Here is a 25,683-nt window from a genome sequence, read left to right on the forward strand (position 1 = left end):
CCAGACAAAGCAGCGCTCGCTGGTGTAGTGTGTTCTCAAGACTCAAGTGTCAAGATAAAACTCTGTGGCGTGTCTTCGAGCGCTCGCGGCCGGTGGGACGGCGTTTGTTTGTTTTTAAATTAGAAGGTGCGTACCTAGGTACTCTAGTACTCGAGCCTCGAGGACCAAAATCCACAGTCTGGGATTTCGCGCAATCACTTGATTCTGAAAAGCTCCGCGAGTGTCCCGTTCCGTTTTCTCACACATCCATAAACTCACTTTGGCCTCACTGAAGCGATGCCTCAATCCTTAATCCTCGGATTTTAGATTAGGACGCACCGCACCCTCATTTAAATCAAAGTCCGCGCGATCGTCCAGTTCCGTCACGTGAGGCATCGCACAACTCACTGCCGCCTGAGGACGTGCGCGCACGCCATGAGCGCCCCGATCATCAAATGGTGCCGCCCAACCTTCGCCCACGCGGGGTCGGCCGAGACCACCTCAGCGAGCTCCGCCTTGCGAGTGGTGAGGAGCACGGCGCAGCCTCCCGGCCGCAGGACGCGCCGCCACTCTCGCAGCGCCGCGGCATACAGCCCCTCCCGCCGACCGTGCTTCCGCCCGAACGGCAAGTCGCTCAGCACGGCGTCCACGCTGCCGTCGTGAAGAGGCAGCCGCGTCGCATCGGCGTGCATCAGCAGCAGAGGCAGCGCCCCTTGCCGGGCTGCGGCATCGGCGTTGGCCGCCGCGCCCTCCAGCTGGGCGGCGTTCCGATCGCACCTGCAGTACAAACACGGTGCGTTTCGCACGGGCCGCACACACACAGTGCGGGCAGCGCGAGGGCGGCAGAATGCGGCTGGAGATGGCCGACTACGCGCCTTCCCGCTGGCTCGAGGACGGGGAGGTGTGTAGAGCATCTACTCTCGATGGCCCGACACACGCGGCCAGCGGCTGCAGCCGAGCGGCTTCGAGGAGGACGCCCGCTCTCCCACACATCGGGTCGAGGACTCTGCAGCCCGGCCGCAGCTCGGCGAGCGACGCGAGCGCCCACCCTATCGGCGGGTGCAGCGCGGGAGCGACACAGTAGCTCCTCGCCTGCGTCGTGAAGACACCGAGCTCAGGGCGGGAGGACGGTCTCGGGCCGTGTGCTCGGAGCACAGCGTGAGTACGAGGGAGACGAGTGCGATGAATTCGGCGGAATGCAGCGGAGGGCGCGTCTCCTCGAGTGGTAGCATGAGCACGGGGTTCGGCGTCCGCATCTAGAGCCCTCGCGCTCAGCCGGCCAGTCGTGAGCCGGCGGCACTCTGTGTGGGCGGGGAGCTCGACGACGACCTGCGCGCTGCTCCACTGCAGAAGTATCTCGAGCGCGTAGCCGCGCGCCGTGGCGCAGAAGCCTCCCCGCCTGGCCGCGGGAGCGTCGTGCCACGTGTGCAGAGGTGTCGCGCCATACTGCTACCGCTGCTACTCCGTGGCCTGGTCAGTGCAGGAGGTGCGGAGGAGTCGCGCCATACTGCTCCTACTACTCTCTGTTTGTTTGCCTGGCCGCGGAAGCGTCATGCCAAGCCTCGGCCAGCATCCGCCCAAGCTCCTGCCGTGTTACGCCGCCTCCATTCTCCGCGCCGCCACGCCGCGCTGTCACTCGAAAGGGGACGCTGCTGGCTTGAGCAGCCTCGGAGGCAGCTGTCGGCACACCATTGACTGCGGCTCGCCAGGCCTTCTCCAGCGCCGCTGACTGGGGAAGCACCTCCCTGGCGAGCAGGCAGCGGAACGCGTCTGAGAAGGCCTCGTCGCCGCAAGGCATGCGCGGCATCGGCGAAGCCCAGCAGAGCAGGCTCACACACTCGGCAGAGCGCAGCAAGCGCACTGCGGCGAGCGGAGCGGCCGTGCGGAACGCAACCTTGCCCTGAAGTACCGTGACGCCAGTCGCCGCGAGCGACTCTGTGACTTCCGACGCCGCCAGATGTTCGAGCCCGATGCCCACATGGATGAGATAGTGAGAGCCGTCGCCGTGGAGTGGGAGAAATCGCGGGACGAGCGGCGGACACGGGCTCTCTGTCGGCCAACGCGTTGCGACGAGGTCCGTTCGGCGTCGGCCGGCCGCCGAGAGGAAGCTTGAGCTCATGCGGCCGACGCTTACCTCCCAAGCTCACGTTCTCCACACCAGCAGCCAACGGCCGAGCTGGCGCCCAGCACAAGGCGGGCAGAGAGGCAATACCCGGGTATGGCTCGAAAGTACTCGAAAGCTCGAGGGACTCTCTTCCAAGGTACGGTTGGGGGGGAGTGCACCGCCGGCCCGGATACAGTGGCCGCCACTGTGTCCTGTGAGCTTGTTTGTGTCTGTGTGTCGCTCGTGCGTGTCGTCATCATCTGTCCAGCGTCCACCCATACCGCGTCGGTGTCCACATACATACATACGAAGAGAGAGACTACCGGCCCCAGCTTCGGCTGAGGGCTGACAAGCTGCCGAGCCCAAATCACTGTGCGAGTCGTGATTTCTTGTTGGTTTTCTAAAATCTCTCTCTCTACATACGCCACTGTACGCACTTAGGCGGGTTCTGCTAGAGGGCTACCGTAGAGCCGTACTGCTTATGTCATATCGCCTCTTATCAGGCTTATGGCCTTATGTAGCAGTAGGAGCCTACGCATTCGATGCGGCCCGGCCACACGGTGAGCACTCGCGCTAGCTAGCGCTCGCACGGCACCGGCAGCCACCGGGTTTCCGGGACTTCGAAGGTGTATCCGTTCTTCGGCGTTTTGTCGTCTCTCTCTCTGAATCCCCCATCCGTAGGATGTAGGAATAATCAATAAAGCCGTACTCACCGCGGGGAATGTATCACAGCAAGAAAACAAAAAAGCGCCCAAAAGCCCACGGCGGCAGCCGGCACGCGCGCACGGGCGCCCCGCCTCTCGCACCGTCAGGAGAGCAGGTCGCCGAACGGGTCAGCCGCCGCGGGCGCCGCGCTGCCCGGGCCTGGCGCCGTGGCGGGACTCGGCGCATCCGAGAACGTCGCCCACTGCATTCCACCCGGCGCTCCTCCAAGCATGCTGCCCCCGAAGCCGCCCTGCATCCCGCCCTGCATCCCGCCCTGCATTCCGCCCTCGAAACCGCCGCCGCCACCGAAAGCGACCGGAAAGGCCGGCGCGGTGCTGCTGGCAAACGGGTCAAACGCGGTCGATTGCGCGGGCTGCGCGGGCTGCATCGGCGCCCCCATGCCCGCGGCGGGGAACTGCGCCGGCGGCATCGCCGCCCCCATACCCCCGGCGGAGAACGCCGGCGCGTCAAACGCGGCGCCTGCCGCCGGAGCGCCGCCCGCAGCAAACGCGGGCGGGTCAAACGCCGCCGGAGCGCTACCGGCGGCGAACGCGGGCGGGTCAAAGGCGGCCGGCTGCGAGGGGGGCGTCGCGGACGCCGCCGCCCCCTCGGCGGCGGCAGAGAAGCCGAACAGCTCCGAGAGGTCAAACTCGTCGGCAAAGGCGGACTCTGCCGACGGCAGCGGCGGCGGAGCGCTCGCGTCGCCGTCGAGGTCGATGGCGTCGAAGTCGATGAGAGACGCCTCCGCCGCCTGCTGCGCCGGCGAGGCCGCGCTCTCGGCCGACGTCCGCTGCGAGCTCCCCGCGCTCCAGTCGAGCAGCGCCGTCACCGGCTTGTGGTCCGAGACGAGCACTCCTGCACGGAAGGTCCGGGGGAGGTTCGGCGAAGGGCGAGGGACGGCCGTGCAATCGGAGGCGCGCGCGCGCCCTGGCATGCGACGTACGCGACCGGCTTGCACGCGGCGCCTTGCGGCTCGAGCCAGAGCACGCGGTCGCAGTACGACGGGACGCGTTGTTTTTCAGACGAGTCGTACCTGAGAGCGGAGGGAGGGAGGGGGGGCTGGGGAGGGGAGCTGGAGGGGAGAGGGTTGGCGCGAGGGGCAGGCGAGGGAGAGGGGAGGGGGGGGAGGGGGGGGGAGGGGGGGAGGGGGTAGGAGAGGGAGGGGAGCTGGGGGTGGAGGGAAGGGAGATGCTTACCGGCTGGTGCCAGCGTCGTACTTGTACGTCGGCTGGAAGTCGATGCTCGCCTAGTCTCAGGTACTCTCGGGTACTCTCGGGTACTCTCGGGTACTCTCGGGTACTCTCGGGGCGCTCTCGGGTGCTCTCGGCTGGAAATCGATGCTCGCCTCGGCAAAGCCCTGGAACGCGAGGCCCGCCCGCTGCTGCGCGCGCAGCTGGTCAATCTGCAGCAGCTTCCCCCACTTGCCCTGCGCGACGGCGTCGCGCACGACCTGGTTCTGCTCCTCCTTTGCGCCGCCCGGCTCGAGCCGGTAGTTGAGGTCGCCGGCGAAGACGCACAGGTCGTGCTCGAGAGGCGACGGGAAGGGGCCGCCGCGCAGCCGCTCTCCGTACGCCTTTTGCAGGCCGGCCACGATCTCGTCAAACGTGTCGTTGCGCTCGTCCGCGTGCGAGGCTCCCGCGGGGAGGTGGGCGTTGATCAGGCAGAGCTGCGAGCCGTGGACAGCCATCCGGACGGCGGTGCCGCCCTTGTTGCCCGCGCGCGCGTCGCCGACGCCGAAGCCGCACTTGATGACGTCGGCACGGACGTGCGTCACCGCGCTCACCAGCCGCGGGTGGACGTACACCATCAGCAGCACACCGACGCACTGCTCCATGCCGACGGCGACGTACCGCTCGCCGTGCAGCGACGTGAGCACAGCCTCGACCCGCGCGGCGCACTCCTTGCGCCGGCTCACGTCATCGCTCAGCACGTTCCGCGCGGTGAGGTCGACAAACTCCTGGAAGCCGATCGAGTAGATGTCCGGCACCGCCGGCTCGTGCTGCGCGCCGTTGCGGAACCACTCGCTCAGCAGCGCCTCAGAGCAAACCTTGCCGTTGACGTTCCAGGTGCCGACCCAGAGCCGCACCCGCGCGCCGCCGCCGCCGCTGCTGCCGAGGGTGCTCGAGCGGCGGAGCGCCGCGGGCGCGACAGCGCCGCCGAGCAACGACTCGATCGCCGCCTGACGCCCGTCCTCGAGGAACGTCTCGTGCACGTACCGGTTGACGGCGATGCGGCCCTGCTGCACGGTGCCCTTAGCGCGCTCGATGAGCGACCGCTTGCCCGAAGCCTCGGGCTGCAAGCTCGACGCGCTGCCCTTGCCGATGTTTGCGGTGCCCGCGTACTGCATCGACACGGCGTCGCCCGTCGTGGACCACATCTGCTGCAGCGAGGCGAGGAGCGCCGGCTCGCACGCGCGCGCCACCTGCTCCGCTGTCGAGCTCAGCGCGAGGGCGGAGGCGAGCTCGCGCAGCTGCGCCGACGCGGCGTGCAATCCGAGGGCGGCGAGCATCAAGTTGGTGCGGTTGAGGCAATCGAGGCAGTTGACGCGCACCAGGCCCTGAGTCCACAACAACAAGACCATCCTGATCGGGGATCACGACTACGACCACTCAACTAGTACCACCCGACCTGCTGCGTCCGCCGCACCACCGCCGCCGCCGCCGCCGCGCCGCCGCGCCGCCCGCCCGACGCCAGCCGCGGCCCCTGCGCGACCAAGTGGCCGATGGAGCGCACCTAAAAGACGACACGCGCGATCGAAAGAGTGTGTCAAGAAGAGCGTCGCCCTGGTGGCCGAGGGGGCGCACGTCGGCGGCGAGGTGCGCGACGCCCGCCTTGAGCCCGTCGGCGCGGCTCGACCTTGACGCCTGGCGAGATGCAGCCAAGATGCGGCCGAGATGCGGCCGAGATGCATCCGAGATGCATCTTTGACGCCTGGCGCAAATCGAAGGGGACGTACTTGATCCGCTGCCCCGTCGGCACGCTCACGCGGGCAGCGCACTCGGCGAGCGCAGCGGCAAGGGCCGCCTCCTCGCCCTAGGCAAGGTGGGGGCAGGGCAGGTAAACTTCTCCACACACACAGGGGCGGTGGGGCAAGGGCCGGGCAGCCCTCGCGACTCCACGTCTACAGACAGGAGCCCCGTGGCATGCAGGTATGGTGAGATCTGGGGAGATCTGAGGAGATCTGGGGAGATCTGGGGAGATCTGGGGAGATCTTCCGCATCTAGCAGCCAGCGCCTTGGCGTCGAGGAGCGAGACGAGGAGGGCGGGAGAGCCGTAGGCGGCCAGCTGCTGTGCGACGTGCCGCTGCAGCGCTGGCAGGCAGAGCGCGGCGTTCCGCGTCAGCTTCGGCTTGGTGTTTACCTTGATCGTCGACGTGCGCTGCTCCCAAAACAGCGGTGCCGAGCCGCGCACCTGGACGAGCGACGCCATCGCCCCCTCCGCGCCGCCTCGCAGCTCGAAGCGGAGGGACTGCTCCGTCTCGACGTAGTTTGCGGTGTGGCCGTCGTCGTTGATCCCGCGCGCCTTGAAGCGCGTGCCCGCGTGCTCGCACGACCGGCGTGAGACGAGGCACGCCGTCATCGAGACGCCCGAAAGAGGCTCGAGCGGCTCGCAGAGGAGCGCGCCGTGGACGATCGGGCTGAGCCACGGCCCGATGCCCGCCTCGACGAGCGGCTGCAGCGCCGCGCCGTTCCACACGAACCGCCCCTCCACGTGCTCCCACGCCAGGGCCTCCTTCCCCGCCGCCGCGAGCGCAAACTGCCGCTGCAGCGTCAGCGTCAGCGGCGCCTGGTGCGAGAAGAAGAAGTCGCCGGCCTCGAGGAGCTCCTTGAGCTGCAGCCGCTGCTTGGTGCCGTCGGCCGGCCCCGCCGCGTCGGCGACCGCGCCCGCCGCGCCCGCTGCAGGCCTCGCGTCGCTCGCGCCGAGCGACAGAAAGCCGACCTTGGTCACCGCCGCGGCGCGCACCACGCCGTCCGCCGAGAGCACCCCGCGCTCGGCGGAATCGGTCACGATGACCAGCGTCCGCTCGTCCGGAAATGAGAGCACGCCCACCAAGGCGTGGACGACGCAGGAGCGCGCCCGTGCCTGAGCGGGGCCGATCAGCCTTTCCAGGTCCGAGGGCGACACGACGCGGATCTCGCGGCTCCGACGGCTGACAAGAAGGGCGGCGCCGTGCGAGCCGGTGAAGACGTAGCACGAGTCGTCGGGTGAGGCGTAGAGGCGGCCGAAAGCCGAGTCAAGCATATCCGTGTTTATCGCAGGCAACCGGGAAGAAACCAGTGCTCTTGGAAATGGGGAGGCGGTAATAGCTGTGTGGTGGCGGCGTGCCGTCCTCCCATCCCTCCCTTGGGTTGCCCGTTTTCTTTCTTTCTTTAGGCGGTAATAGGAAGGTATCAGGGCGTATGGGGTCAGTCGTTCACCTTGTCCTGCCTGCAGCCTCGAAAGGGCGGGGCTGTCCCGGCACCCGGGAAGCCGGGCAGCGTGACGCCGCCACCTTAACCTCCCATACGTGATTGAGGCTTCTTCCTCGGGCTGTTCCATCTCCTCGTCTCTTTCCCACCTAGGCGGGGCGGTGGGGGCGGCGGGCGCGGGGTGCGGGGTGCGGTGCGGTGCGAGATTGTGTGTTAGTGAGTGTGTGTGCAGCGTCATGTGTCCTGAGGGAGGGTGTAGAGGATGTAGAGTGTAGAGCGCTGTAGAGCTGTAGAGATGTAGAGCGCTGTAGAGCTGTAGAGCTCTACATCCGCCGCGTGACGATGCGCCTCCGTTGTAGAGCGATGTAGAGCGCGATTTTGCTGTAGAGTTTGTTGTAGAGGCTCTACAGCAAAACCGCCGGGAAGGCAGTGACTCAAAAAGGTCGAGCCGCGCTAATGGGGTGTCTCCGAGCTTACTGGAGCTCTGATGGACAGCCCTGACTATCCCTGACACACAGAGAGTCACTCCGACGACACACAACACCCTATAACTGCGTCATGACCAGCCTGCCATGTGTCGCCGGTGCCGCATTCGTCGCTGTGCTTCTTTAGCAGGCGGTGGACTGTCGGCTGCGAGGACGGTCGCATTTGCGCGAGGCGAGGCGATCATTGTTGAGCGTTGCATGAGCCATGACTCGCGCCAGCGCGTGCGGGAGCTCCTGGCTGAGCGTTGAGTCCAAGCGAGTTGCGCTGGCCACGATCGCTACGCCGAGCCGAGCTGACGCGCCGAGGCGCTGGCCAGTCGCAGCCGTGAGGCATGCCACAGCAGCAGAGGCACCTGCCACCCATTGGGCGGGCAGACAGAAGGCCAGGGCAGCACTGGCAAGTGCAACGCGCCTCATGTCGGAGAGCGACCGTGCCTCGTTCGCCGCTTATGATGTAGAGTTTGTTGTAGATATTTCACGTTGTAGAGCGCCTCTACATCGCTCTACAACGGAGGCGCATCGTCACGCGCCGGATGTAGAGCTCTACAGCTCTACAGCGCTCCAGAGCGCTCTACATCTCTACAGCTCTACAGCGGAGCGCGCTACTTTCTCCCCTTGCCGCCTCCTCCCTCGCCGCCTCATCCTTCGCCGCCTCATCCCTTGCCGTCCTCGCCGCCCCCTCCCTCGCCATCTCCTCCCTCGCCGCTTCCTCCCTTGCCGCCTCATCCCTTGCCGCCTCCTCCCTCACCGCCTCCCCTCTCGCCTCCTTCCCCGCCGCCTCCTCCCTCGCTTCCTCCTCTCTCGTCTCCTCCCCCCTCGCCGCCTCCTCTACCTCCTCCTCCCTCGCCGCCTCCTCCCTCGCCGCCGCCTCCCTCGCCGCCTTTCCCCTGGCCGCCTCCTCCCTTGCCATCTCCTCCCTCGCCGCCCCCCCCCCTCGCCGCCTCCTCCCTCGCTTCCTCCTCGCTCGCCGCCTCCTCCCTTGCCGTCTCCTCCCTCGCCGCCTCCTCCCTCGCCTTCGCCTCCACCCTCGCCGCCTCAAGTAAGCTGCTCGCCGCGGAAGCTGCTCGACAGGTGCCTCGCAGCTGCGTATTCTCGTATTATCTTCGAGTAAGGCGTCTCGCAGCTGCGTATTCTTGTATTCTCGTCGATTAGTGTAGGTACTGCGTGGGGGCGGTACGTATTCCCGTATCACGTATCACTAGCTCCGAGTAGAGGGGGCGTCCTTGCAGTTAAGGGGAAACCTGGTACGCGGGGCTAACCCTCGGAGAGTATTCTTTAGCTCCGAGTAGAGGGGGCGTTCCGCAGCTAGGGGGACCCACAGCGCGAGGGAAAAATTCCGCCGCTGGGGGAACCCCGGAGCGCAGAACCAACCCTCGGAGACCCGTGTTATGGCCCTGCGAACGCGCACCCCCCCCCACGGTCGAGGAAGAGGGTGCGTTCTGCAGTTAAGGGGTAACCCGGTACACGGAACTATCCCTCGGAGACGTGTTATGGCCCTGCGACCGCGCACCCCCCCCTTACTTAGCTCTTAGGGGTCAGGGCTCTCTAGCCCGTAGCCCGATCCCGATCATCCGGCCAACTGGGTGCGCTTCTGAGCTCCCCGGTCCTGGATGTGAGGCTACTAACCGCACTCCAAGTGCTCCAAGTGCTCTACTCTCTACATCCTCTACACCCTCCCTCAGCATGTGTCATGTGTGTCCCACTTCTTGTTTCCTTAACAACGAAGGCTAGCTCAGAAAGAATTTTACAACACGAGAAAGAAAGAAAAAGCAATGCGGAGAAGAAAGACATTGTTTGGATTGCAATCTCACCCCCGATGGGCATATACCCACGATATATATACGAATACGTACAGGCTCACCACCCATCTCCGACGCGCAATGAGCCATGACGGTCAGGTCATGCCATGAGGATGAGCTGACCCTCTGCGCTCTGAAACCGTGCTCTGTGGCGTTCCGTGCTTTTTGGCACTGTTTCTGATGAGCTCGACGCGTTTTGCGCACGCCTGCCACGCGGGTTTTTGTATACACGCATGAGGCAAATAGAGCTCGTGCGACGTCAGCTACGTACACCCACCTCGTAACTACATTCGCACCTCGGTACATGCCGGTTGGTCAGCCCAAGCACGCCGTCGGCAAAGCTCACCGGGCCCCACGCGGTGGGTTGAGCTCCTTTCGGGTAGAACCACGCGCGATGCCAGTCGTCGTCGCTGAACTGGGCGAGGAGCGGCGCGTTGCTCGACGGGCGCCAGTCGTGCACGCCAACGTGCACGCGCAGGACGCGCGCGCGCAGCAGCTTCATCGTGGCGTTGTCGTCGAAGAGCTGGTACTCGCCTCCTTGGATGTCGACATCCAGCATGTCCAAAAAACGCGTGTTCACGACACACGACGACACACACGCGTGCTCCGGCCTCCGCGCTACGGCTCTAGAGAGGGAGCGCCGGCCTCAGCGCCTTGTTCTCACGAAAATCGTGCACCCGCTCGACCACCTCGAGCACCGCGATGACGGCGCCGAGCAGCAGGAGCAGCGCGCTGCACACGAGCGCCACCGCCAGCTGCTGGCGCGGCTCGAGGTACAGCTGCATCTCCCACCCGTGCGGCGCGTCGAGCGGGTGGGGAATGACGGTCAGCTGCGAGTTTGGCAGCACCGCCTGCTCGAACCGCCGCAGCCGACCCGCCGGCATCCCGACCATTAGCTGCTCGACGTAGTCGTTTGTGAGGCCGAGGCCGACGAGCAGAAAGGGCGAGGCCAGCGGCGAGTACCCGCCCTGCGGCAGCTGCACCCCCACCCGCGACTGCTTCTGGCGGTTCCACGACCAGATCGACGACACGCTCACGCGCGACCAGCGGGTCGGCAGCGACGTCGCAAACTGGTACGTCACCGCCGGCTGGTGCAAGCTCGGCTGGCGCAGCCAGGCGCCAAACGGCCGGTCGACCACCTGCGCGGCGCACCGCCCTGCGGCGCCGACGCCGCCGCTCGCCTCCACGGCCGACGCCTCCACCGCGGCGAGCGCGCTCGAGTTGAGGCCGCTGCCGCCGCCCCAGCCGCCGCCGCCCCAGCCGGCCCGGGCGTTCTCTCCGGCGGCGGGAAGCGTGACTGTCCCCTCCTCGCCGGGGACGACGGCGAAGGCGTCGGAGGCGCACGCGCCGTCCGTCGTCGTGGCCTTCAGAAAGTACTGCCCGCTCACGCCGGAGTTGCGCCACGCGCGCAGCCGGCCTAGTCCCATACCTCCAGAGTCTCGAATCCAGTGTGGGTTCAGTCCCGTGGGTGGTGCGGTAGCCCGCCGTCGGCTTGCAGCGCGAGAACGTCCCACGTGCCGTCCTCGTACAAGTCGTAGAAGGCGCCCGCGCTCGCGCCGCCGAGCATCTGGAGCGAGGCTTTGGTTCAGTGCTCCCTTCCAGGAGTGCTCGGTGGTGTCTCTCGCGGCCGCGTGGAGTGCGTGGACATCGGCGAATCTCGGCGAATCTCGGCAAATCTCAGGTGTGTGGTGTGCGTGGGCCTCGCCTAATCTCGGCAAATCTCGCCTGATATCGCCCAACCTCTGCGAACCTCGGCTAGTCTCGGCGAATCTCGGCCGTGAGGTCTGCGCGGCCCCGAAGGCCGCGCCTCGGCCGCCTCGGCCCGTGTCTCGGAAGTGGCCCGGCCCGGCTGCGTCCCGGACGTGTCTCTGAAGAGTCTCGGACAGTGTCGCGGCACCGGGTAGAGGCGCAGCTCGGACGGCGGCGGGTAGACGGCCGTCTCCGCCTCGTACAGCCGCAGCGCGCCCTCGTCGCCTCCGCCGGCCTCGAGGCAGCGCAGCCTGCAGCACGGTGCGTGGACGCGCCGTCGACGTGTCTCGGGCGGGGGGGCGGTGGAGGTGCAGCGCGCGGGCGGTGGGGCATGGATGTGGAGTCTGCGCTCGCGGCGGGTGGGGGCAGGAGAGGGGTGTGGGTGGGGGCAGGAGAGGGGTGTCGGAAGCCGAGGGGGGGGGGGGGGGGAAGGGGAAGGGTCCAAAAGGGGTGTCCAGGGGGGAAGCAGCGTCGAAGGGTCTCGGAAGGGTCTCGGAAGGTCTGAGAAGGGTCTCGGAAGGGTCTCGGTAGCTTCGAGGGGGGGTGTCGGAGGGGGGAGTGTTGGAGGGGGAAGGGTCTCGGAAGGCGTCGCCTCTCGTCGTTGAAGAGGAGCAGCACGCACGGCTCTCCCGCAGAGCAGGGCGAGAGGTCCGACGCGCTCGCGTCGGCGGGCGCGACTAGCGGCAGCAGCGCGTCGGGGAAACCGTTGAGGTCGAAATCGGCCACCGACAGCGTCGGCGGCCTCGCGCCGAGCGGATTCGCCAGAGCCCACCCGCCTGGGAGCGCCCACGCCTGCTTGAAGAACGCGAGCGCGCGCGGCTGGCAGAGCGACTTTGGCTGCGGCGGGCGCGTCGCGCAGTCTGCCTCTGCGTCGAACTGCTGACCGACGGCCGGGCGGCTGCTCGTGAGGGCCGGGGGGTCCGGCTTCGGCTCGCCGAGGACGGCATACCACGCGTGGAGCTCCAGCTGAGAGGAGGAGGAGGAGGAGGAGGAGGAGGGAGGAGGAGGAGGAGGAGGGAGGGGGGGAGGACTTGTTTGCCAGGAAGAGAAGGTCGACCGCGCCGTCAGAGTCGAGGTCGGCAAACGCGAGTTGCCCCGCGCCCTCGGGGAGAGAGAAATTGTAGTCGGGCGCCGCGGCCCAGCGCGGCGCCCCCACCTTTGCCGCGTTCTGCACCCAGACCAGCAACCGGCACGCCACGGTCTCACAGCCGCGCGGCGCGCTGCTGTCCAAACCGACCCTGCTCGCCGCGCCGTCGGGCAAGGCGACGACGACTAAGTCGGCGATGCAGTCGCCGTCGAGGTCGACCTAATCACAGGCGGCGAGCCGTGAGTAAGACGCCGTTCACAGCAAGCTGCGCCGCCGTGAAGGCCGCGACTTGCGCGTTCGAGTTTGGCGCCGCGGGCATGATCAGCGGGCCCGGCTCCTGCGTCATCGCACGCGCCAAATGTGAGGGGGCGGGACTACGGTCCCGTGCCGTGCCTGCGGAGCATCGCGTGAGCAGACAGGCGGCGCGTGCAGCGGACACGGCTGAGTACAGCCGAATACCTCTGCCCTCTAGCAACCTCTCGGCAACCTCTCGGCCATCTCGCGGCTATCTCCGGGCTATCTCCGGCTATCATCTAGGGGCGAGGCTACCCCCTTCTCGCCAGAGCTGCTCGCGTCGGCACCGTCCGCCGCGTGGCCAGCCGCGTCGCCTATGAGGAAAAAAGAAATGCGGGACCCGAAATGCCGGCACACGGGCCAGCCGTGCCTGCGCCGTTCCGCGCCGCGGCAGCGTCCAGCCGCCGCGACGCCCCCACCGCCCCGGCCCGCGTGTCGGCACGCCCGCCGCCCGCCCGCCCGCCGCCCGCCGCCAACCCCGCCGCAGATGCGCCGGCCGCCGGCGCGGGCCTCCGCGCTGCCGCCTTCGGCAGCGGCTTGCTTGGCCGACTGCGAAGGCCGCCCGCCGCCACGGGGACGCCCGCCGCGGGGGCATACGCCGCGCCGCCGCCGCCCGCCAGCCACCGGGCCTGCAGCAGCGACGCGGGCGGGTCGGCGCCGCCGTCGGCATCGGCGGCGGCGCCGCCCGCCGCCTCCTCCACGCCACCCTGCTCGCCGCCGGCCGCCGCCGCCGACAAGCGCTCGCGCGGCGCCGCGGCCGCCACGCTGCGGCCGATCGGCTCGCTCACGGCGCGGTCCGCCGCCGCCTCCTCGTCGCCCCGCGCGGGCGCAAAGGCTCCAAACGGAGTCGCGACCGCGAAGTCGCCGGCTTGGCCGCGCGGTCGCATGAGCGCCGCGGTGCTCGTCGGCGCGGGCAGACAGCGCGTCCCGCCCACCACCTGCTCTCAGACAGTCTCGGGTCACCTCGGGTCACCTCGGGTCACCTCGGGGGCGTGTCGCCCCGGCACCCAGCCGTGCACCTAGCCGTGCGCTGCAGAGGAGCTGAGAGGCGCGAAGCAGGCCTGCCTGCCCGTCCTGCCTGCCTGTCCTCCTTCACGCCCTCAGCTCTGTCTGCCTGTCGCCCGCGCCGTGTCTGTCTGTCCGGAGCCTGCCTGCCCGTCCTCGCACTGCCCGTGTGTGCTGTGACCTTGGGCCCAGGGGGGGTGTGCTTGCGCGAAGAGGCCTCGCTTGCCCGTGTGCGGTGTGCCGTGCGACTACCCGCCTGCGGTGACCCGGCCGGGGCAGCTGCTAGGGGCAGCTGCTAGGGGCGATCGAAGGCACGCTCCAAAGCCTCGCACCCTCCTGCCCCGCCCTCCAGAGCCTCGCACCTGTCCAGCGCGTGGAGACAGGCGCGCGTCCCGCATCTACACACGCCACCGCGGTGCAAGTCAGACCGCAGCCGCAGCAATCGCCAACGCCGCACCTCTCGTTGAGCATGCCGCAGCTCGGTCCGCCTGACGGAGTTCCGAGAGGGGTCCAAGAGGGGTCCAAGAGGGGTCCGAGAGGGGTCCGAGAGGGGTCCGAGAGGGGTCCGAGAGCGGTCCGAGCGGGGTCCGAGAGGGGTCCGAGAGGGTTCCGAGAGCGGTCCGAGAGGGGTCCGAGAGGGGTCCGAGAGGGGTCCGACCGCCGCCGCGGTGCGCACAGACGGAACGCGCCGAACACTGCAGCACCCCGTCTCTCGGCTATACTTCGGCTATGCAACACGCCGCATCTCGGCTATACTTCGGCTACACAGGTGTCCGGGACGGGTCCTGCACACGTCGACCACGCGTCCGCCGCGGAGGAGGGCGTGGAGGGCGGGCGCTGGAGGCGGAGGCGCTGGAGGCGGAGGCGCTGGAGGCGGAGGCGCTGGAGGCGGAGGCGCTGGAGGCGGAGGCGCTGGAGGCGGAGGCGCTGGAGGCGCGGAGGGCGGCGGAGGGCGGTGTGGTGGGCGGGATGGTCGCGGCGGGGATGGAGGCGGTGGTGGGCGCGGCCATAGCAGAGAAGGCAGTCTCGTTGGCGGCCGTGTCTTGGCTACACCTCGGCCTCGACTATATCTCGACTGTATCTCGGCTACCTCGGCTATATCTCGGGTGATCGCTCGCCCGTCTCTTCGGTTGCGTTGGCAAAGCCGGCGAGGAGGGCGAAGCTCTTGCCGCCTAGATGACCCGAGATGACTCGAGATGACCCGAGATGACTCGAGATCAGGCGAGGGGGAGCTCTTGCTGCCGTCGACGTCGACCGGCGTCGGCTGCTCCGAGGCGGGCGGCAGCGGCGTGCAGTGGAAGCTGTGGTTGCACAGCCTCATGTTGACCAGCGAGGAGCAGTACGGGTGCGCCTGCTCACGGGTGGTGGCGGGCTCACGGGCAGAAAGGGCTTGCACAGGAGACGGTGCCGTGGGGCGGCGGGGAGGGCGAGAGGGAGGAGGCAGAGGCGGGTGGGGAAGTGGCGGCGGCGACAGTGAGGGCGGTGGCGGTGGCGGCGGAGGCAGCGATGGAAGTGGCGGTGTCGGCGTCGCGGAGCTTCACACTATTGATTCCCATCGTATTCAATAAGATTGCTGCATAGAATCGCCTCGAAGACGACGGCGTCGAGTGCTCCGTTGTAGTCGTAGTCGCCCGGGATGAGGCCGAGCAGGCCTGGCATTGGCCAGGTGCTGCGCTCCTCGAAGCGGAGAACGTCGGGCCGCTGCGCGCGCGCGGGGCGAGCGGTGGCGAGCGAGGCGTGAGCAGTGCGCCGGAGGGAGGCGGGGGCTGTCGGAGGCAGGTGCGCGAACGCGTGGGCCGTGCGGCGTCTGCGCGGCGGCTGGCTCTCACCCAGAGCCACGCCGCGAGCTGCTGGTTGCCATTCCCGTCGAGGGACGCGGCGAGGATGTCGATGAGCGAGTCGCCGTCATAGTCTGCAAATGCGAGTGGCGTTGCGTTGAAGCGGCTCAGTCCGACGTTGGCGGTGACGTCGCGCAGGACGGTGCTGGTCGGCACGTAGGGATTGACGGGGAGGCGCAGCACCAGGTCATGGCCGGGGTCGGTCCTGTCGTCCGCAGGCATGTGGCAGGCACTCGAGGACCTGCCGAGGGGAGGAGCAGGGCGTCGGCGGCGGCGGCGCCCGATAAAGAATTCACTCCGTTTAGGATACATTGGAGCGTACTAGGGTCCGTCTGGAGTCGTCGCGTGCCTCCACAAGGAAGAGCTACACAGTACCTGACATCCCAAAGCAGTAGTGGAGGAGCGAGGGCAAAGGAGCAGAGCGCCCTCACAACCCGAAAATCCGTGAAGACTGGCAGGAGGGATGAAGACCCTTCATATGAGAAGACGCTCCTCAGTGAGTACCTGCGATAAAGTAGTAGCCTCACACGAGTTGGGGCCCCTACCCCAATCGTTGACGGCGAACTACTTTTGGGCTTCACTTCCTAGCATCCGTGAGGATACATTGGAGCGTGTGCGTCGGCGAAACGCTCCTCGTTCTCCTCAGCCTCGGTGATCTGCACCCTCTCTCGGCAGAACTTGGCCAGGGAATGGATGAACTTTTGACGCAACGGCCTGATGAAGACCTGTGCGATGAGGATGAATGGCTGGCTGAACGGGTTCCACATGGGAGCCTCCGAGTCGGGGCCGCCGCTCGCGCGCTCCGAGTTCATCGTCTCGCGAATGTTCTCTTCCGTGATGCCAATTTTTCGCAGCACAACCTGCCTCATCGCCTGTGAGCGTGAATAGTTGGCTGTCTGAATGCTGCGGAGCAGGCGGAATAGGATGGCGACGAGCGCAATGCCGAAGAGGCAGCCGCAGATTACGCTAATGATGGCGGCGAGCTCGAGCTGCCCGCGAAGGGCCGAGTTCGCCCACCGCTGCATCTCTCCGTCGTCTCCGAAGTTGAAGAGAGCCAGGGTGCCCCACGAGTCGTCAAAGGTGTCGCCGACGAGGACGAGCTCGCCGCGGATTGGCACATTGGTCGCATAGACGCTCGACTGGAGAGCTTTGCGGATCTGGGCGTGCATCGACGCCAGGGCTCGCACGCGCGCGCCCTCGTCGCCCTGCAGCGCGTCGAGCTCGCAGTCGTTGTCCGTGAAGCGCACGCGCTCTCTGTGGATGGGCGGAGTGAGCATATTTAGCGTCAAGAACCGAATGTGCGCGAGGTCGAGCAGCAGGTACGCGACGTTGCTGGCGTACACGAACCTAGCTGTGGGGTAGCCAGCACCTCCGACAACGTCTATCGACAGGTAGATATTTTCCGTGCAGTCGTCGGCACAGGCGTGCGTGTTGGCGTACTTCTCGTGCAGACGTGTCGCGTCTGCCTGATCAATCCTCATTCCGGATGGACGGCCGCCAGATGGTGACCATGTCTGGTTGCGCGTCGATAGCCAGGTCGATGCGCTGTCCAGAGTGGTTCGCTGGCTCATGCCGCCGCCCTGTCGTAGGGTGAGTACGAGCGATCCATGCTCAGAGTGCATGGTGGACACGCTCAATACCGGCGAAAGCGCCGAAACGCCGTGAGACAGTTGGAGGTTGCTCTTGCATTTGGGGAACCACATGGTTTTGTTGGCCTCGAGGAGGCGCCGGGCAAAGGCGTTGACGGAGAGGCCGTAGAGCCCTGGATCGGCGAAGCCAATTTCGAAAGACTCTCTTTCGCACCACGAAGCGTGGGGGCATGAGCCACCGCAGCACCGCATGCCCGAGAGCGCGGTGGTGAACTCCTCCTTGGTGACCCGACCGTTGCTGTCAGCATCGTACGTCGAGCGGAGGAGACTAAAAGCAGCGTAGTTGGTGACCTCGTCCGTGCCGTCAAGGATCGATCGGATGTCGCATTGGTCCCACGCGTCGGAGGCCGGGAGAAACTCGGCTGTGGCCGGCGGCAGGTCGGTGGCGGCGCAAAAGCGGTCGTTGGGCTGCCTCCACTTGACCTCAACATCCCTCCCGCTGGCCTCGATGTCGAGGAGGTAGATTGAACCGGAGCCCTTTGCGTACAGCGAGGCGGAGGCGATGGCCGAGGAGATGGCAACAAAGTCGCCATCGCCCGCATACCACGAGACATGGTTGATGGTGGCATTGTCGACGCGTGCCGAGAGGGTGGGGACATGCTTCCACCACGCGCCCACGCGCAAGCCCGGCACTACAGCGCCAGGCTGCACCGTGATGACCGGGAGCGGGACAGCTCCCCCTTTTTGCACCGAAGCTTGGTCGACTGTGAATGCGCCTGTGGCGCCGGGTGGAACGGTCACCTTGACCAGACATACGCGCCTGCACGACTGGAGCACCTCGCTCTCGCAACCAATGGGGTTCCTGGCCGTGAGCGCCTCGGCAATGTTGGCATCCGTCGATCGAACCACGAACCGGAAAGACCTGGCGGACGTGAGCGACGCGTACTCCACATCCGCAGTGGAGCCGGGTAAAAAGTCGAGATCGCACGCTCCTAGGGTTAGCTTGAGCCCATACGCTGGATCGTACCGCTTCGTCTCCGCGATCACGTATGACCCTATTGTTATCCCACAGGAGGCATGATCTGATGGGCGCCACTATATGGCGACGTATCCCCACAGGAGACGCAGCGGCGCCTGGCAATGCGATGAGCATCCAAGCGAGCACGAACGCAACAAGGAAGATGAAGAAGAACGTCAGGCGCACGCATCGCCTTCGACCCGCTTTTCTAGCCTCCGTCTTCTGCTTTGCCACCAGGCGCGCCTCGAAGACCTGCTGCGGCGTCTTGCTCGGCCCAGCGGGGCCGACCTTGGCCGGCGGAGGCATGGTCGCGGGTACGGGGCGGGCCGTTTCAATTGTACTGACTACTGTCACTGTCAAGCGGATTGATTTTGTTTTTCTGTTTTTTTGTTTTAGGTATGTTGTTGGCAAATCAAGACACAGAGCTCACACAGAATCACAGCGGGAGGAAAGCGGCGAGTCGCAATTCCAGGGGTCGTTGTGGCGGGCCACCCTGTCCAGCCAGAGAGGCATGGATGCCAATCTGGGGTCTCTCGACCGAGTCTGATTTCGCCTCGCCGCCTCCCGGTGGTAAGGCTGTAGAGCCAAAGCGGCGGAGATGGCGGGGGAGGGCGGGGGATCGAGGAAAGCACGACTCGCACCGACCCTTCACGAACCGAAAGGCTGCACCCGGGGAAGGCACAGTAATCCGGGCACGTGTTGGGCGCCCCGTTCCGTCTGGGGCTAGGTCGGCTCAGGGCCCCATCCACTTCCCTCCCGCTTGGCGCGTGATGATGAGGAGTTGCCACCCAGGCCAGCCAGGGCAGGGGCGGAGGGCGAGGGCGGAGGGTGTTTTGTTTTTTATGATCTTTAGATGAGCGACCCGGAGGGTGATGGCGGCGGACGGCCATTCCTACGAGCGGAAAGCAGATCGAGCGCTGGCTCGCGACCAAGTCGACGAGCCCGATGACGGGCGAGGCGCTCCAGCACACGCACACCTTCCCAAACCACGCGCTGCGCGGGCGGATTCGAGAGGAGTGGCAACCGGCGCATTAATATTGAGGTTTGAGCGGTTTCGCGCGCCCATTCTCGTGGCCCTGGGGTGAGCGGTAATGTTCTGTTTCCGCAACCGTGTGAACACCTCTGGGCCGGCGCGGGGGGCCCAGAGGGTGTCCATGCGGGGGGGAGATGGGGCCCCATGGCCCGCCGCAGGCGCCGATTTTTCAGGGTTTTCTTTTTTCTGCTATTTTTTACTTGTTTTCATGGGAATTCGGCGTACTTGCGGCCATGCTGTCAGGCTGTCAGGTGCTGTCAGGTGATCTGTCGGGCTGTCGGGCAGCTGTCAGGCACTGTCAGGTGCCTCTGTCAGACCAGCTGTCAGGTGCTGTCAGTGCTGTCGGGTGCTGTCGGGTGCGTGTCTGACATGCGAGGGGCTCTGTAGCTGTCGGGTGCTGTCGGAGCTGTCGGGTGTTGCTGTCAGACGCTGTCGGAGCTGTCAGAGCTGTCAGGCTGCTGCTGCTGTCAGACGTTGGGCTGTTGCTGTCAGGTGCTGTCAGGTGGTGCTGTCGGGCTAGCTGTCGGGGTGCTGTCAGGCTCTGACACACACCAGCCACACTTATGACACTATCAAGAGGAGACCAGCGGGTACGCAGCTGCCCCCTTCCTACGGCGTGATCACGCCGGCAGGGGCGGCCGCCTGGGCCGCAGCCTGGGGAGCGCAGATGGCGGCGCAGGCGCAGGCCGCGGCGGCGGCACAGACGGCGCGCGGCGGCCACCCCACCCAGACGCCGTAGGCATATGGCTGTAGGGCCCCAGAAGGCTAGCTGGTAGCTTCATTTGTAGTAGCAGCACAGCCGCCGGTGCTAAAGCCGTAGAGTCTAGAGAGGGGTGTCCGCAGAGCCTCTGCCAGAGGTGGGGGCTGGGGCGGGAGGGTTGAGAGAGAGACCCATGACCATCCCATGACTACATGGACCACACTCACATGTTCATGTCTTTGCATGTAATAGTTTTGTTATACCCTCATGGGGCACAAGAAAGAGGCTCTACGGGGGGGGTCTGACTGTGTACGGTCTGTGCTGCTGTCGGGCTGTCAGCGCTGCTGTCAGGCCACTGTGTGCTTTCGGGCTGTCGGGCAGCTGTCAGGCTGTCACGTTAGGGCCTGACAGCGACGGAGCGCCTCGCCTGTCAGGCTCTGCTGTCAGGCTGTCAGATACGTGCTGTCAGACTGTCAGAGAAAGTGCTGTCAGCGCTGTCAGGCTGTCGGGCACTGTCAGGCGCTGTCCGGGGTTTGCTGTCAGGCTGTCAGACCAGGGCTCAGGCAAGGCCGTGGCACTTCCCCAGATGTGGCCGCCCGCCCAGCCCGGCCAGCACCCGCTCGAGCGCCGCTAGGCGTCCCCACCCTGCCGGCAGGGCGACGCGCCAGAGCACGTTCGCGCACACGACCGGCCCGTCCGCGTTGACGCCCTGCTCCGCTCTCCCGGGCCCGCCCACGAACTTGAGCTCGAGCGTCTTGCCCGCGCAGCCGCTCGCGGCGAGGAAGCCCGCGCTGCCCAACGTGGCCACCAGCTCTGCGAGCGCCGCCCGCGGCAGAGCGTACTCGAGCGACACCCACCGCGCCGTCGGCCCCGGCTCCGCCGCACCGCCCTCGCCCTCGCCACGCGGCGCCGCGAGCGGCGGCGCGCCGCGGTACCAGTTCTCGCCGTCATAGCGCGCCGCGCCGGGTGCCGGGGCGCGGCCCACGTCCTCGAGCGCGCACGCGCAGAGCTGCGGCTCTCCGAGCGCCCACCAGACCCAGAGGTGGCGGTAGGCCTGTGAGCGGTGAGTGAGGAGGAGATGCTCATTGATTAGGCGGGTGCACGGGTCAGTGCTCCGCATCTAGGGTGGCAGGCCTCGCACATAGCGTCGCAGCGCGCGACAAACGCGGCCAGGTCCATGGTGTGCACGTGTCGCCGCACGTAGTACCGAGGCTCGCACTCGAGCGTGATGCTCACCTGCACGAGATGACTTGACGTTGTACTCTGCAGAGTACAGGCTCGCACGCGAGCGTGATGCGCCCACCGCCACGCCCCGCACGCCCAGAGAGACGCGCGCAGCCCGCAGCGACGGCGGAGCAGCGGGCGCGGAGACGCCATGGCCTTCCCCGCCGCGGCCGCCGCCGCTCCCGTTGGCCGCCGTGCCGGCAGCGACCGCAGCCTCGCCCTCCCCCTCGCTACGTCTCTCCCCCTCTGCCCCTCCCCCTCCCCGCTCCCCGCACGCCTCGCCCCCCGCCCCTCCCTCTTCGGAAAGACTCACCCGGCGGCCGGCGCCGCACCGCAACTCGAGCGCGACCACCGCGTCCGCCAGCGTGCCGTCCCGTGGCGCCGAACCGTGCGACCCCGCTCCTGGTGCAGGGACATGGGGAGCTGAGGGCGAGAATGCAGTGTCGTGCGGTGTGGTCAGACTCTGAACGGCCGAACTATGGCTGCAGAGCGACTGCAAGCAGCAGCATCGCGGCTGCAAAACAGCGGAACACGCTGCCTTCGAAAGTGCTATTTGGAAGGCAGGGATCGGCTGTTCTGCATCTGAGTGCCCCGCGCCGAGCGTCGCCCCGCCGACCGTCTGCTCGAGCAGCATCGGCCACGAGCCTACGGTCAGGTCGTGCGCCGCGAGCACGCGCCGCAGCTCGCGCAAGCTCAGCCCCGGCTCAACCGTCACCCGCCGCCGCGCCGCGTCAATGCAGAGCACGCGCCGCATCCCGCCCAGCCGCAAACTGAGCACGCCCGCCCCCTCGCCGCCCGCCTCGCCGCCCGCCTCGCCGCCCGCCTCGCCGCCCGCCTCGCCGCCCGCCGCCGCATAGGAGCCGCTCCAGCTGTGTGCAGCGCCCAGGGGGAGCGCCTACAGCCGAGAGAGAGCCGAGATGTAGCCGAGAGATAGCCGAGAGAGATCCGAGAGGTAGCCGAGAGATGGCCGAGAGGTAGCCGAGAGATGGCCGAGAGGTAGCCGAGATCCGCGGGGCGCGCCTCCAGCCGCAGCGAGGCGGCGAGGGCGAGGGCGCCGCCCACCTCTGCCGCCGTGGCGCACGGCAGCAGGAGCCTCGGCACAAAGAAGCGCGTCCCGCTCGCGTCGCTCACCTCGGTGGGCGGCACGGAGACCCATATCTCCCCATATCTCCCCATATCTCCCCATATCTCCCCATATCTCCCCTCACCTCGGTGGGCGGCAAGGAGAGCAGCGGCGAAGCTGCAGCGCCACTCTCTGCCGCCGCGAGCGCCTCGGCCGCAGCCACCACCCGTCGCGTCTCGCTCGACCGGAGCAGCATCGACACGAGAGCGAGGTCGCGCAACGCCTGCCGGACGTGTCGTGGGCGTGTCGTGGGCGTGTCGTGGACGTGTCGCGGGCGTGTCGTGGACGTGTCGCGGGCGTGTCGCGGACGTGTCGTCGTGTCGCGGGCGTGTCGCGGGCGTGTCGCGGGCGTGTAGCGGGCGTGTAGCGGGCGTGTCGTGGACGTGTCGTGGACATGTCGTGGGCGCGCCTCGTCGCAGCCGAGCAGGCAGTGGGTGCCCCACGGCGCGGCCGCAAGGCTCGCCTGCAGGAAGGTTCCGAGAAGGTTCCGAGCAGCTTCCGAGCAGGCAGCGCCCCGCAGTCGCAAGGCTCGCCGGCCACAGCCCCGCGCGGCGGACGACCAGCGCTCTCACCGCGGTCAGCGCGTGCTCGAGGCTCTCGGCGACGCCGCCCTCCACCCACCCGTCGCCGTCGAGAAGCTGCGTCGTGGCCTCTCCGCCGAAGCGCTCGAGCGCGACGCGCGCCCGCCCGCACCTGTGCCCGCCCCCCTCCTCCGCCGCCCAGAGGCAGAGAGCGCCGAGCTCGCCCTCGAGAATCAGCGACGGAGGCGCGGCGGCGGCGGCGGAGGAGGAGGAGGAGGAGGAGGAGGAGGAGGAGGAGGAGGAGGAGGAGGCGGAGGCGCGGCGAGGACCGCCCGAGCTGAGTGCGAGGGTGGCGGCGGAGCTGCAGTGCTCGAAGCGCACCCAGCCGCATAGCGAGCCGCCGCCCGCGCCATCCGCGCCGCTGCAGAGCGCGGCCGAGCCCTCGACAGGCTCTCCGAGCGCCTCTCGGAGCAGCCGCGCCCAGTGCACGCCCGCGTCCACCAGCCACGCGCCTTCTCCGGCCTGCGAGCGCCACGGCGGCTCCCGCCCGCCGCCCGCCGCGCGGTCTGCCGGGTCGGCTGGGTGGTGGTGCGAGAGGTGCGCCGAGACCACGCGGCCGATGGCGCCCTCCTGCAGCCGCTCGCGCAGCCAGCGGACGGACGGCTTGAACTGCCAGTTCTCGAGCACCAGCCACACGGGCGCACGCGGCCCGAGCTCGGCGATCGTGTCGAGGATGCGGCGGGCCGCTTCGATCGATGGCGCAGCCGGCTTCTCCGAGAGCACGTGCTTGCCGGCGCGGAGCGCCGCCTCGACCGCTGCCGGCATCAGCGGGATCGGCAGCACGAGCAGCACAGCGTCCACGTCCGCATCTGCAAAGAGCTGCTCCATCTTGGCGAAGCGGCGCACCTCCCGCTCGGGGTCGGCGGCGTGGATCTTGGCCTCAGCTCGCGCCATGGACTTGCGCGTGCGCGAGCACACGGCAGTGAGGCGCACGCCGACCCGCTGCTCGAGCGCGAGCAGCGCCGGCACGTGCGCCCGCAGTGCAAACCACGAGCAGCCGACCAGGCCGAGCTTGAGCCGCGGTGGCTCCCACGCCATCGGTCAACACTGATACGGCCTCTCCCACGCTCTCGGGGGAACTCTGTGGGCAGATGACGAGCGCAGCTAGCCGATAGGCGTCCCGCGCGTGAACGTGTTTTCTTCTTCTGGCGAGTGATCTGTGATCTGCACACGTTCTCGTTGGTGCGCCAGTTCTGTGGGAGGGAGTTTTCTGGCAAAACTAGTTTTTCTCAGCCGTCGGCAACGATTTTTTTTCGTGCCACTCTCGGGCTTTTAGAATTCTTCTGCCTTGGAAAAGTCTTCCTCTCGTTCTCCCCGACCCCCATGAGGATGAGCCATGTTTGGCTGAAAGCTAGTGTGTGTTTGATGATTGATGTACTCACCTATGGTCCTCTCGGTGGAGGCCGAGACGGGTGCGCATGTGTCCTCGAGACGGGTGTCTCAGAAGTCAGAACGCAAAACAAGTAAGGTCTAAGCGCGTGAGGGGCGACACGAGAAGCGGAGGGCGCAGGCGGAAGTGGCAACACCCGCCGCCCCTAACTCCACGCAGAGCATGCGCGACGTATGTGGCCCCGCTCTCCTCCGCCCCGCGGGGCGGAGCGCTATTCGCCGCGTGCGGGCGCCGGCTCACTCCCACTCGGTCGTGGCGGGCGGCTTGGAGGTGATGTCGAGCGCGATGCGCGCGATGCCCGGCACCTCGGCCAGGATGCGCCGCTGCAGCTCGACGAGCATCTCGAGAGGGAGGTCGCGGCCGGGCAGCGCGGGCTTGCCCGTCATGAAGTCGCGGGTGATGAAGGCGCGGATGCCGATCGAGCGCGCTCCCTCCACGCCGAAGCCGACCGGGAAGAGCACCACCGGCACCTGGGCGAGCGAGCGGAGCAGGTTGTACTTGGTCAGCGTCTGCGTGACGATGTGGTCCGCCGCGCGGAGCTGGTCGAGCGCGTCGCGCGTGAGGGTCGTCGGCGTGATGGCCTTTGGCGCCGCGGCGATCTTCTCGCCCAGCACGTAGACGATCCGGTTCACGTCGTGCAGATGGCACGGGATCTCTTGCGCCAGCGTGAAGAGCGCCTCCCACTGCTCGTCGGGCGGAGCGTCGGAAGAGAGCGCGGCAAGGTACGAGTACGAGCGGCCGTCGCCCTGCGCGTGGAAAGGGGAGGGAGCGCCGAGCGGTGAGCGCCTCCGCCGCGTGCATCCACACCACGCGGCACGCGGGGGAGGAGGGCATGGGGGCACGGCCTCGGGCGGAACACAACTCTCCTCCGGGGCGGTCGGACGTAAACTGCCACTGGGTTCGCGTCGTCACGGGCGGGGCGGGTGTACAGAGTGTGCGAATCTGGTGTGCCGCTGTGCGCGCGCCTGGACGCCGACCGTGCGGACGGGCAGCAGCGCCGAAGTGAGGCGCAGCTCGGGGTGGCGGGCACACTCGGCAGCGAGGGCGGCCGAGGAGCGGTCGTACTCCTCGGTGAGGTACGGCTCGGTCGCGCAGAGCGTGCGGATGGCGAGGCCGGGCCCGGGGAAGGGCTGCCTCCAGACGAGCGGCGCCGGCAGCCCGAGCTCGATCCCGAGCTCGCGCACCTCGTCCTTGTGGTAGTCCTTGAGCGGCTCGATGATGCGCCCCTGCGGGACGAAGAAGGGGTCCGAGAAGGGGTCCGAGAAGGGTCGGGAGAGAAGGGTCGGGGAAAGGGTCGGAGTCCAACGCGGCTGGCTTGGGAGCCGGTGGAAGAGGGGCCGGGGGGTTGGGCTGGCGCGTGGGGCGTGGACTTGGCGGGTAAGAAACAAGGTGGAGAGAAAGGGCCGGAAAAAGAAGGGGAAAAAAAAGAGGGGGAAGGGAGGGGGGCCCGGTCCCCGCAGGTCGCCGAACAAACCTGCGTGTCGATGGGGGCGCGGCCTTGATACCCTTCCCGTTGGAAGAAAACCCAGGGGTGGAAGCCCGGACTCGAACAAGGTCCGGGCCCCCACACG

General features: G+C 67.5%; 6 protein-coding genes across 6 annotated transcripts in view; all 6 read right to left on the reverse strand.

Annotated features, from left to right (window-relative positions):
- Window positions 1–282: 282 nt before the first annotated feature.
- EMIHUDRAFT_363019 (hypothetical protein) lies at window positions 283–1,301 on the reverse strand. The gene is made up of 3 exons (XM_005788066.1): window positions 1,249–1,301; window positions 908–1,071; window positions 283–756 (listed from the first exon to the last, which is right to left on the reverse strand). Exons 2-3 carry the CDS (start codon window positions 970–972, stop codon window positions 384–386), a joined length of 438 nt encoding a protein of 145 aa, XP_005788123.1. The 5' UTR covers window positions 973–1,071; window positions 1,249–1,301; the 3' UTR covers window positions 283–383.
- A 1,287-nt stretch (window positions 1,302–2,588) lies between these two features.
- Window positions 2,589–7,030, reverse strand: EMIHUDRAFT_227496 (hypothetical protein; the record flags this gene model as incomplete). The annotated part of the gene is made up of 9 exons (XM_005788067.1): window positions 2,589–2,614; window positions 2,966–3,620; window positions 3,737–3,821; window positions 4,153–4,823; window positions 4,938–5,370; window positions 5,522–5,619; window positions 5,741–5,821; window positions 6,044–6,613; window positions 6,728–7,030. The coding sequence occupies 9 exons, from the start codon at window positions 7,028–7,030 to the stop codon at window positions 2,589–2,591; spliced, it is 2,922 nt and encodes a 973-aa protein (XP_005788124.1).
- Window positions 7,031–10,107: 3,077 nt separating this feature from the next.
- EMIHUDRAFT_227499 (hypothetical protein) lies at window positions 10,108–10,908 on the reverse strand (the record flags this gene model as incomplete). Its single annotated transcript, XM_005788068.1, has 2 exons — window positions 10,108–10,677; window positions 10,780–10,908. 2 exons carry the CDS (start codon window positions 10,906–10,908, stop codon window positions 10,108–10,110), a joined length of 699 nt encoding a protein of 232 aa, XP_005788125.1.
- A 29-nt stretch (window positions 10,909–10,937) lies between these two features.
- On the reverse strand, window positions 10,938–13,364 carry EMIHUDRAFT_455334 (hypothetical protein; the record flags this gene model as incomplete). The annotated part of the gene is made up of 8 exons (XM_005788069.1): window positions 12,988–13,364; window positions 12,867–12,925; window positions 12,607–12,654; window positions 12,405–12,536; window positions 12,288–12,332; window positions 11,853–12,106; window positions 11,379–11,481; window positions 10,938–11,048 (listed from the first exon to the last, which is right to left on the reverse strand). Exons 3-8 carry the CDS (start codon window positions 12,634–12,636, stop codon window positions 10,938–10,940), a joined length of 675 nt encoding a protein of 224 aa, XP_005788126.1. The 5' UTR covers window positions 12,637–12,654; window positions 12,867–12,925; window positions 12,988–13,364.
- Window positions 13,365–20,353: 6,989 nt separating this feature from the next.
- EMIHUDRAFT_227503 (hypothetical protein) lies at window positions 20,354–23,760 on the reverse strand (the record flags this gene model as incomplete). Its single annotated transcript, XM_005788070.1, has 6 exons — window positions 20,354–20,607; window positions 20,826–20,848; window positions 20,936–21,030; window positions 22,714–22,887; window positions 23,044–23,184; window positions 23,272–23,760. 6 exons carry the CDS (start codon window positions 23,758–23,760, stop codon window positions 20,354–20,356), a joined length of 1,176 nt encoding a protein of 391 aa, XP_005788127.1.
- A 588-nt stretch (window positions 23,761–24,348) lies between these two features.
- Window positions 24,349–25,683, reverse strand: part of EMIHUDRAFT_71074 (glutamine amidotransferase) — a gene marked incomplete at both ends in the record, with an annotated part of 3,200 nt that continues 1,865 nt past the window's right edge. Inside the window, 2 exons of the mRNA XM_005788071.1 lie at window positions 24,349–24,858; window positions 25,084–25,422. Coding sequence (XP_005788128.1) covers window positions 24,349–24,858; window positions 25,084–25,422 — 849 coding nt within the window. The remainder of the gene's footprint in view (window positions 24,859–25,083; window positions 25,423–25,683) is intronic.

Source organism: Emiliania huxleyi (assembly GCF_000372725.1).
Source record: "Emiliania huxleyi CCMP1516 chromosome Unknown EMIHUscaffold_139, whole genome shotgun sequence".
NCBI classification, from domain to species: Eukaryota; Haptophyta; order Isochrysidales; family Noelaerhabdaceae; genus Emiliania; species Emiliania huxleyi.